This window comes from Schistocerca piceifrons, chromosome 8 (genome assembly GCF_021461385.2).
Source record: "Schistocerca piceifrons isolate TAMUIC-IGC-003096 chromosome 8, iqSchPice1.1, whole genome shotgun sequence".
NCBI lineage: Eukaryota > Metazoa > Arthropoda > Insecta > Orthoptera > Acrididae > Schistocerca > Schistocerca piceifrons.
In genome coordinates, this window is record NC_060145.1 from 398,237,366 (window position 1) to 398,249,519 (window position 12,154).

The window sequence follows — 12,154 nt, forward strand, 5'->3', positions numbered from 1 at the left end:
GTGCGCATGCTCAACATGAGTCATGAAGTTCTTGTGGCAAACATCAACCGTCTCATTGGTGGAATGGTAGGAGGGCAATGCCGGTAGTTTTGGCTATAGCATTGGCTCCAAATAACATATCTACAAGTTGTTACACATTTTCTTGTGCATGTACTGTACAATAGAAAAATTTGTATAACTAAGTCAAGAAGAATGTACGACTTTTTTTAGTTATATATGACACCATCACCTTAGGAGATTCACTATTTTTAAAAGATATGTTTTTATGAGTTCTGATCTAGTCATACTTTATATGTTGTAATGACTCTTCATCTATGACACATTATGAAAACTAATATTTCTTGACAGTTTACATGTAGCCATCTGCCCCTGGAAACAAGGATTTTCTCTAAGATTCAACGTTTTTATTCTTCTCATCCATTTGCAAACAAGCACATTTAAAGAAATGTTTCTGGCAATTATTTACCTCCAATTAAAATGACAGTCCATGTTTTAAGTTTACCAATGATTTTACTTCTACTTTTGAATGTTATATAATCTAAATTTGTCGCTTTTCAATACACACTGTAACATAATTTTAAACTTTTTCATGTCTGAATAATGTTCTCTAATTCACCTTCAGATTTTTTGATGACTGTATGACTATCCTCTTTTCATTCAGCATGCATATTATACAAACACTGGACGACATGAAAAAAATAATTTAATTTTCATAACTTTTATTGTTAGGATCCATATATTTAGTTTTCAGGTTCAAGTACTTAATTTACTGCAATATATTCTTTTACTTTAAGTGCTGATTATGTAGGACCTACAAAATTACTTACAATTCTGCTTCTTGCCACAATCTTCTTCTAATTCACTTTCGTATGCATTCTCCTCATAGTCTTCCTTTACTTTTTCTGCAGATTCTATATAATCCAAGTCAGCTTGATATTCGTCACCAACCTGTTTTGCCAACTAGACAAACACAAAATTTGTAAATAAGAATACTGCAATAATTGTATACAAAACTATGACAACATTCTCTACTCACTGTCAAAAAACATTGAGCTGCCAATAACAACACATTAAAGAACTTCAGTAAGAGAGAGACAGAGAGAGAGACTACATGGCTGCAAGAACTATTGCTACCTAAAATTACAGCAAGGTGAAAAGTTATCTGTGAGTCAGCTTAAGATGGACAAAGACAATTATTTTCTGACATAATAGCCTTTAAATCAATCCAGTCTACCCAACATTTTTCTAGATATGGACATCCCTGACATGCATACCTCAATGTCTACAAAATTCCCAAATATGGCAGTCTATATATTCTACTTGACTCAAAATTTTTTTTCCAGGCACAAATTTCTTCGGAATAAGTGGATGTTAGGGTGCCAGATTTGGTAAATAAGATGTATGTTGCAATAATTTGAACTTTTATTACGGCACAGTATTCCAGTTTATCCGCATGAAAAGAAGATATTCAACATCGTAACTACTTTAAAACATAGCACAAACAAAACTATTCTTCGTATCAAGTCGACACTTCTTCTACTGTTCTAACCCATGAACACTGTCTGTAACTTCATTAAATGAAAAAGCATAAACACATGAGAGAAAATATACACCACAGACAACACCGAAGTGGCTGGCGGAGCCCTGCGTTCTGGCCTATGTAGTAATTAGTTCGAATAAACGGTGCAGCAGACAGACTTCGCATGCAACTGTTGCCATACTAGCAGGTCAGTTGGGCTATAGTGGCCAAACCAAGAACAAAGTTCATACGTGAACTATGTCAGTTGGCCTACAGTGGCCAAACCAAGCACAAACTTCACACATGAACTATGAAGTACCACACACACAAATTTAATACTTGAAGCACTAACATTATTGCATAGCATGTACCAACACAAGAAAAACGAATATTTGTTGGTATGGATACCATACTGGTGTGAGGTGGATAACATACTGGTGTCAGGTGGATAACCGTTCACCTTGTTCTCATGCCTGTTACTGCAAAGGTTACAGACTCAGCTCACAAGACAAACTTAATATTCTTTTGCATGACAGTGTATCACAGCCACATGTAAAAGGCAAATAGTATTTTTCAAAATCTGTTGCTATGTAATGAATAAATTTTGTATTCAGGGCACTTCATTACTTTGTCCCTAGTCCACAATGTTTCCATTGGGAGATGAGTTTCTTTAAAATAATAAAATCACACAATGAATATCCAGGATTGTTACACTGTTTAAAATATCTTTGATCAAATTGGGAAAGTTACTCAGGATGCAAACACATACAGTCAACATAAGTTAAAACCTGAATCTTTGTGAAAATTTAAACTATGGATTAAATGGTAAAAACAGTCAAAATATTATCATTCCTTTTGTATTTAAGATTATTAGCTATAATTTGGTTTTCTGAATTTGGGGTTCTCAAAGAAACATATTAATTGCACCATTTTGATGAATTCAAAGACCTTTAAATTGTCCATAATGTTAAACTGTCTAGCATACACAACCATAAATTGTGTAAGTGTAACAGTACAACACAAAGGGCTCCTGGTTATGGAAGAAAGTGAGATTTAAACAAAATAATGAAGGAGTACTATGTCTACTTAAATGATGTCAAAGTATGCTGCAATACATAATATGTTTTATCACATGATATCATATGGAATACGAAAGTACAGGAACAAATCTAATATTTATGTAAAAATAGAGGGTGCCTTTTCTTTTTGGAGAAAAATGATCTATCCTTGGATACACATTTTACAGCTTAATATAACATACTTTGCATGTATCATCCAATTTAAGAACCAATAAATTGTACATCGAACACAGAGGCAAACTGGAAGATACATCACAGTAGGTACTAAAATGATTAATAAACTATACTGTTTAAGAAAATTTCAAACTAAGAGTAATTTTTTCACAACAGAATTGCTATATAGGTGGGTGGAAGATATCTACTTTTTGTCAGCTGTTGTCTTCAGTTGTGATTCTGGATATTCTGAACAGTCTGTCTCACGGAATTGATACAAGGACTGTCTGGACAGTAACTCCTATTGAACAACGAACAAAGTAATAGAATGATTACAGCAAATTTATTAGAAAAATCTTAAAAGTAGAAAATGGTGTTATTTTTCTGAAGAATCACTATTCAGATTTATGACTATATCTTATCTCTTAATAGTTGACAAATTCCCTCTGGGTAAAATACTGTCACTTAAGATTGCTGTGGACCTTTAACGTTCTTCACTAAAGGACTGGTGGAAAAACAAATTTTTCATGTGCACGTCAAGGAGGAAAAAACTTTAGTCACGTGTAGGATGTTTAGAAAGTCCCATCTGAAATGACACACTAATTATATGTGCTGGTCAGAGCATGGCCAAACACGTTTGCGCAAAAACATGGCACCAGTAGTGAAAGGATTACATTGCTTGCTTTGAATAGATCTCCTCAGTTTTCTTTACCACAACAGGCTTTAGAATTTACTGTCCTTACACATAACACACTAACAAGAATCGTTTCGCATTCAAAAAATAATAGCTATAATCTGTCTAGTTGACTGCTGTTTTATTTCTGTATGAGCATAGAAAATCGTCACATCACCAGCCACAAGCATTTCTCCTTCCACGTTGTAACAAAAGAGAAAATCTGAAGAAGCAGTTATCTGTTGAGTTTTACAATTTTTGGGTCAGTGTTATGGAACACAAAGAACATTGAACTTATATTAGTAGGATTTTATTTTAAACTCTCAGGGAAATCTGTAGAAAGTAGTCTGACAGCTGAAATACTGGGAAATTTTAGGTCACAAGTCTTTTTTCTATCTATTTTCTGTCAGTTTTTTGTTGACTACAGAAGGACAACCACTTCTGTTACTCTAAAACAAATGGCAACACCAAAGCACAAGTTCCTTACCTATCACATTTGGTCCATACAAAGCACAAATTTCATGATGAATGTTAACAGCTTTGAGATCTTTTGCCATTAAAAACCATACCATGAATCTTGAAATTCTCTCAGCACACTGAACACACTGCAATTTCTCAGGAGTTCAGTCAGTCATCGTCTTTTATCAAGCACAGTATTTCATCTGGGCAACTGCCAGCATCTACAGGTGAGCCATCAAAGACTGATATCATCTATCTATGTGGCATAGTTTATTAGTATGTTGTACATGTTTGCACATCCATCATGATCATAATTCCAAGACAAACCACACTGTCAATCAGCAGCATTCTTCATGGCAGAACTGCAACACTCAGCTATCCAGTGAGTTGTCATTCACTGTGACCCTTGGTTGTTTTTGCTGAGAGCAAATCAAGAAGATAATGGGATTCCATGCATTACCTAATTGAAGGCCTACCATTATGGGTGACTCTAAACAATACTGGTGCGCCTGCAGATGATTTAATTATGGTTTGAAAATGTTCGCACCACATCTAACTTGGCAGACTTCATCAATAGATCTGGAGCACTTCATCTAAGCAATCAGGTTACTTCGTGAAATGCTTCTGGAGATTGCTGTGACAGTTTTGCTGTGTAATACCACATGTTAACTGTACGGTAGGTTTCTAATGTCAAAAAGCCTTTTTTTATTTACCTGCGTCTTGATTTGAAAACTCTCTCTCTCTCTCTCTCTCTCTCTCTCTCTCTCTCTCTCTCTCTCTCTCTTTAAATCAGCATCCAGCTATAAAGTGTATGCCTCATATAGTTGACTTCTTCATCTTTTTGGTGTGCTATCGCATGCTGAAAATTTGACAACAGACCACTTCTCTCGCATGCTACTGAATGTGACAATTTTCTTCTTTCATAAACTACATCAATTAAACAACTTTTTACATTCAGGAAACAACTTCAGACAATTCTCTGTCTGCTTGATAAGTGCACTTCAAATATACACTCCTGGAAATGGAAAAAAGAACACATTGACACCGGTGTGTCAGACCCACCATACTTGCTCTGGACACTGCGAGAGAGCTGTACAAGCAATGATCACACGCACGGCACAGCGGACACACCAGGAACCGCGGTGTTGGCCGTCGAATGGCGCTAGCTGCGCAGCATTTGTGCACCGCCACCGTCAGTGTCAGCCAGTTTGCCGTGGCATACGGAGCTCCATCGCAGTCTTTAACACTGGTAGCATGCCGTGACAGCGTGGACGTGAACCGTATGTGCAGTTGACGGACTTTGAGCGAGGGCGTATAGTGGGCATGCGGGAGGCCGGGTGGACGTACTGCCGAATTGCTCAACACGTGGGGCGTGAGGTCTCCACAGTACATCGATGTTGTCGCCAGTGGTCGGCGGAAGGTGCACGTGCCCGTCGACCTGGGACCGGACCGCAGCGACGCACGGATGCACGCCAAGACCGTAGGATCCTACGCAGTGCCGTAGGGGACCTCACCGCCACTTCCCAGCAAATTAGGGACACTGTTGCTCCTGGGGTATCAGCGAGGACCATTCGCAACCGTCTCCATGAAGCTGGGCTACGGTCCCGCACACCGTTACGCCGTCTTCCGCTCACGCCCCAACATCGTGCAGCCCGCCTCCAGTGGTGTCGCGACAGGCGTGAATGGAGGGACGAATGGAGATGTGTCGTCTTCAGCGATGAGAGTCGCTTCTGCCTTGGTGCCAATGATGGTCGTATGCGAGTTTGGCGCCGTGCACGTGAGCGCCACAATCAGGACTGCATACGACCGAGGCACACAGGGCCAACACCCGGCATCATGGTGTGGGGAGCGATCTCCTACACTGGCCGTACACCACTGGTGATCGTCGAGGGGACACTGAATAGTGCACGGTACATCCAAACCGTCATCGAACCCATCGTTCTACCATTCCTAGACCGGCAAGGGAACTTGCTGTTCCAACAGGACAATGCACGTCCGCATGTATCCCGTGCCACCCAACGTGCTCTAGAAGGTGTAAGTCAACTACCCTGGCCAGCAAGATCTCCGGATCTGTCCCCCATTGAGCATGTTTGGGACTGGACGAAGCGTCGTCTCACGCGGTCTGCATGTCCAGCACGAATGCTGGTCCAACTGAGGCGCCAGGTGGAAATGGCATGGCAAGCCGTTCCACAGGACTACATCCAGCATCTCTACGATCGTCTCCATGGGAGAATAGCAGCCTGCATTGCTGCGAAAGGTGGATATACACTGTACTAGTGCCGACATTGTGCATGCTCTGTTGCCTGTGTCTACGTGCCTGTGGTTCTGTCAGTGTGATCATGTGATGTATCTGACCCCAGGAATGTGTCAATAAAGTTTCCCCTTCCTGGGACAATGAATTCACGGTGTTCTTATTTCAATTTCCAGGAGTGTATTTGCAACTCGAGTCACAGTTCATAGCATATCCTACTAACTCTAACTTCTTTTATTCCACAACTTTTACATCCACTGTCACAGCTATCTTCCTCCATGGAGGCTGGTGCAACTCCAAGGTGGGGATTCGCTGTTTGGAGAGAACACAAAAAACAGCAATCAAGCCACACGCATTCCTCCACCAGCATGTCCCCACTTTTTTTAAAAAAGCACCACACACACACACACACACACACACACACACACACACACACACACACACACACACACTACATAAATTTTCTTCAGCAGTCATGATCATTTGTTGGCCCAAAACACCAATAATAATAAAGTGATTTGTATAAACAGGGAATAATTAGTTAAAGCGAGAAATCAGCATTCAGACAAGAAGGCAAAAATAACACCCTTAATACAATGGCAAACTCCACAGCTTTTCTGCTATTTGTTAGCAATGTATTATCCAAGCTAGACAGGATTCTCTGTAAATTACAATTTAAAGTGGTTTTCCATTCAATATCTAAGGTAACACACCACCTTGGATTGATGAAGGGTAATTTACTGATACTGAAAGCTGGAGTATTCAGTATGAGTCAGGAGAAAAGGTACATGCTTTGAGAGCTGATAAGTCTTAGTGAGTCTGAGCAAAACCTTCATATGCACATATGCCCTGTTCCGAATGGTTTCCAAGATAGAACATATTTAATATCACTTTTGAACATTTCTCTTGAATAACTTGAATACCGCACCCGTCAGTGAAAACGTGTCACAGTACAAAATTAAATTACATTAAATTTCTTCAAGAAAGGTCCTATTCATTTTTTTCTAGGACTAATAGTTTGTGTGAAGTGTCACAAGAACATCGAAAACCTCGTGTGACATGCATGCATTGTACCTTAGGTAGTTTTTGCAGGCCTATTTGAGGTAGTTTTCCAACTTGAAAGACCACAAGTGTCCTATAAGGAACTATCCATCTCTACTTCCTCTACACTACTGTGGTATACTATAAACAATGACAATGTTTGAATAATGGAGAAAATAAATAACAATGCACATTAGATGTGTTCTCTCTAAGAAACCATTTGGAATAGGACATATGTTTCTATGAAGCTTTTTGTTCAGGAGCATTAATACCATTATGCCCCCCCCCCCCCTTCCCTGCCCCAAGAGCATGTACCTCCTGACTCACCCTGTACAAAGTTTCATGCCAATGTGGTATAGCTTATGTAGGTCAGACCATACCCATATACACCTTTTAAAACCCACAAAGTCCCCCATCCACCAGACATACAACGGAATATGATAAAACAACAATTTTAGACACTGCTAATTATTTTGGTTTTCTCTAGGTAAAGTGTCGATGGCGACCTACATGGCAGAAAAATTTGTTTACTGAGACTGTGCCTTTCAATTGGTTCTCAGTAAAGGTATAACACTTCACACACACACACACACACACACACACACACACACACACTGGTGATCTCTGAGCCAGTTTCTGTACTGGAACTTCCCATTTGCTATCCTGAAAAACTGAGTCAGCATCCCTCCACAATGAGATTTACTCCTCGTATACAATACTTTTTTTTTACAAATAATTTATTAAATAATGTAATGCCACACTGTTCACTCGTATCTCACTATCAGTCACTGCACACACTATATACACGTTGTTTCATAACACTTCACTCACTCACTCACTCACTCACTCACCCCCCCCCCCCCCCCCCACGCACACGCGCGCGCGCGCGCGCACACACACACACACACACACACACACACACACACACACACTGGTGATCTCTGGGCATTTTCTGTACCGCAACTTCCCATTAGTATTGTGCTATGCATAGCTTGGGGGTAAGTATTTCTAGAAAGGAAAAAAGAAGGAAAAAAGCATAATGTGAAGGTTTTATGTGGAATGTTGTATATTTTATTATTATTATTATTTATTTATTTGTATAACATTTTTTATCAAACCCCTACTCTGTTTTAGCTAAGTAATCCTTCAATGTATAAAATGTATTGCACAACAGGTACTTTTTAGCTGCCTTTTTAAATAAGTGTATTTTTGCAATTTCTTTAATCTCTTTTGGTAATTTATTGTACAGTTTTATTCCTTGGTAGAAAATGTTGTTTTGATTTTTATGTTTATTTTTTCTTGGTAAATGTAATTTGAGTCTATCACTTGTTGCATGGTCATGGACAGAGCTGTTCTTGCAGTAATTACCAATGTTATTTTTGATGTGTACAACTGACTGGCAAATGTATTCACATGGAGCAGTTAAAATCCCCAGTGTTTTGAACAGATCTTTACAATGAGCTTGACTAGTATTTTTGGTTATTACTCTTATGGCTCTTTTCTGGAGTTTGAAAATTGTGTTCATATTTTGTGCATTTGTTCCCCAAAAAAGAATTCCATAGCTAAGAATTGAGTGTACATATGAATAATATGTAACCAAAAGACACTGCATGTTACACACTGATGACAGGATTCTAAGGGCATAACATGCTGATGACATTCTGTATGCAAGTACCTTCGTGTGTTCACACTACTTCAACTGATAATCAATATTCATTCCTAGAAATTTTGCATTTGTTACACAGTCTATAGAGGTGTCATCTACATTTAATTTAACATCGTCATTTTATCTTCTTCAAACTGAAATTCATGGCATTCGTTTTCTTTATGTTCAATGTCGCTTTACTGCTTATTGAACAATCATAACTTCCTTGAGAGTTTCATTTGCTTTTTCGGCAAGAAGTTCTCTTGTTTTCTCAGTGACTATAAATATTGCTGTCAACAGCGAAGAGAAATTTTTCACTGTCAGTAACACTACTGGGAAAGTCACTGATGTGTATCAGGAACAGTACTGGTCCTAATACGCTACCTTGCGGAATCCCTATATTAATGTATTTTGGTTCTGATAGGTTTACTAAATGCTTAGATCTATTTGAAGTATATGTTATCTCCACTCTTCGTACCCTATCTGTTAGGTATGATCTAAACCAGTCATTAGCTACCTCCCTTATCCCTAATGCTTCTAATTTATTTAATAACATCTTGTGGTCGACAGTATCATAACCCTTAGAAAGATTCAAAATATGTCTGTGACACACTCATCTTTATCAAGAGCATCACGTACAACTTTTGTGAATTCTACTATGGCTGACTGTATTTTTGCCACTTCGGAAACCAAACTGTGATTCGCTTAAAAGATTGTATTTATTCAAGTAATTCATTACTATGTCTTTCATAATTGCTTCTATTATTTTTGAGAATGGTGACAGTACGGAAATGGACCAGTAATTTTCTACGTCTTCTGCATTACCTTTCTTAAGCAACTGTACAACACTTGCCTTTTTTAACTGCTCTGGAAATGTCCCTGATGTGAAGGATTCATTTATTATATTTGTTAAGGGGTCTTGTATAATCCCTATGCATTGTTTCAGTACACACACTGGTATTTCATCAAAGCCTACTGACTTTTTTATTTTTTATTTTTTGAACAGTTTTATTGTCTTCATCCTCTGTGGTTGGAAGTAACATCATTGTATTTAGTGCAACATTATTTACAGTTGTTATATTTGTTTGGGGGAAATTTTGCTGTAACTTCTCTGCAATATTTGAAAAATGCTCATTTACATAGTTTGCTAAGTGTTGTGGATCATTTATTACCTTATCCCCCTCCCTTAGCAGTATGTTATTCTGCATTTGTTTGCCTCTCCCCATTCCCTTTTTATGACATCCCAGTTAGATAGTTAGTACTATTATTTACCCCATTCCCTTAAATGGCACAAAATGCATATACTATATTTACAGATTTATTTATTCATATTCAAGAATTCATCTATGGTATAGAAGGAGTTGCCAAGGAGATATGATTTCAATTTATTTTTGAAGCAATTACTGTTGTCTGTCAGACATTTTATTTCATCTGGTAATTTGTCGAAAATTTTTATATCAGCATATTTTACCTCTTTCTGTGCCAAAGATAGGTTGAGTAAAGGATAGTGTAAGTCTTTCTTTTTTTCTGGTATTATAATCAAGAATGTCACTGTTGTTTTTAAACTGGTCCATGTTGTTCAGAACAAATTTCATTAGTTAGTCAAGGTACTGTGAGGCTGTTGTAATAATTCCCGATCTTTTAAAAAGATGCCTACAAGATGGGCTACTAAGAACCTCACACACTATTCTAACCACTTTCTTATGAGCAGTGAATACTTTTTGTCTAAATGTTGAGTTGCCCCAAAATATTATTCCATACAACATCAGAGTGTGAAAGTATGCAAAGTATGTTAGCTTACTAATTTCTATATCCTCAAAATTGGCAATTATTCTGATTGCAAAAGTTGCTGAACCTAGTCGCTTTAGAAGATCCAAAATATGAATTTTCCAATTAAGATTCTCATCTATATGTACACCCAAAAACTTAGTATGCTCTACCCTGTCTACTGACTTCTGTTGATGTGTTATATTTATTGAAGAAACTGTACTTTTTGCAGCAGAAAATTGGATGCACTGTTTTATTTGTATCATTTTCAATTGGAGTTTCTTTTACTGGATTAATAATTATGCTTGTATCATCAGCAAATAGTGTCAGTTCAGCTTCCTGTTTCAGATAGGAAGGGAGGTCATTCACATATATCAAGAACAGAAGGGGACCCATAATTGAACCCTGTGAAACACATAATGTAATTTCACCTCAGTTAGATGAAGTGGCAAACTTATTTAAGTCACTTGACCAATATAAGGAAACTTTTTGCTTCCTGTTCTGTAGGTATAGCTTAAACCACTCATATGCTATTCCATTTATGCCATAGAATTGCAATTTCTGTGACATAATGTCATGGTTCACACAATCAAATGCTTTGGACAAGTCACAGAAAATTTATGTGGGTGGCATTTTACTACTTAAAGACTCTATTATGTGGACAGTGAAACTGTATATCACTGTCACAGTATTTTTGAAATCCAAACTGTGATTTACTAAGTATCCCATTACAGTTGAGATGGCTAACCACTCTTGAATACATTACCAGACTGCTTTGCTTTTATTCTCTGCATTAGATATTATTTGGTCATTAAATGACTTTTTTTGCAGCAATCAGCACCTTAAGAATTCTGGATCATTGCAAATCTTTTTCGTGGAACTGACGTGTTTAAGTGTTTGGAAGGACTTCTTAATACCTGCCGTCATCCATCTGTTTTTGTGAGATGTTGCTATAGACATGCACACTTTTGGAAACGCCTTTTCAAAGTTCAATTTAAACAATGTGGAGAATTTAGAGAAATTCATATTCACATTGGTTTCCTTATACACTTCATTCCAGCTTTGTTCTTCTAGTCCTTTTGAAAAATCTTTTATTTTGATTTGAAACAAGGTCAATTACTGATGAAGTCGTCGTAGGAACTCTTATTGCACTATTGACCAATAGTGACAGGTCAAAACTTTGAAAGATGTTTATGAAGGTGCTGCTGGATTTATTTAGTGTTGATGTTAATGTCCCCACAGAGAATTGTGTTGACCTTTGTACTTGAGACTTTATTTAGAACCTCTGTTAACTTATTGAAAAAAGTATCCACACTACCACTGGGAGATCTATACACACACAAAATGATTAATTTCTTGGTGATATCAAACCCTGTTAATTCAATAGCTGACATTTCAAAGTGTTTGTCTTCACTTACTGTACTGAGGTCATGTCTTGATTTGACCTGTGTTCCTTTTCTGATATAAATGCATGATCCTCCACCTCTTGAAGTAGTTCTGCAGTAAGGGCTTGCCTTTTCATACAATGATAATACTACATGTTGGATTTCTGTCTCTACACCAGTGC

The 12,154-nt window shown here is 37.8% G+C and overlaps 1 protein-coding gene across 1 annotated transcript in view; it reads right to left on the reverse strand.

Moving 5' to 3' along the window:
• The window catches only part of LOC124711881 (histone-lysine N-methyltransferase SETDB1-A-like), a 228,766-nt gene that overhangs the window by 38,281 nt on the left and 178,331 nt on the right, over window positions 1-12,154 (reverse strand). The window contains exon 16 of the mRNA XM_047242122.1: window positions 828-960. Within this exon, the coding sequence (XP_047098078.1) occupies window positions 828-960 (133 nt within the window). The remainder of the gene's footprint in view (window positions 1-827; window positions 961-12,154) is intronic.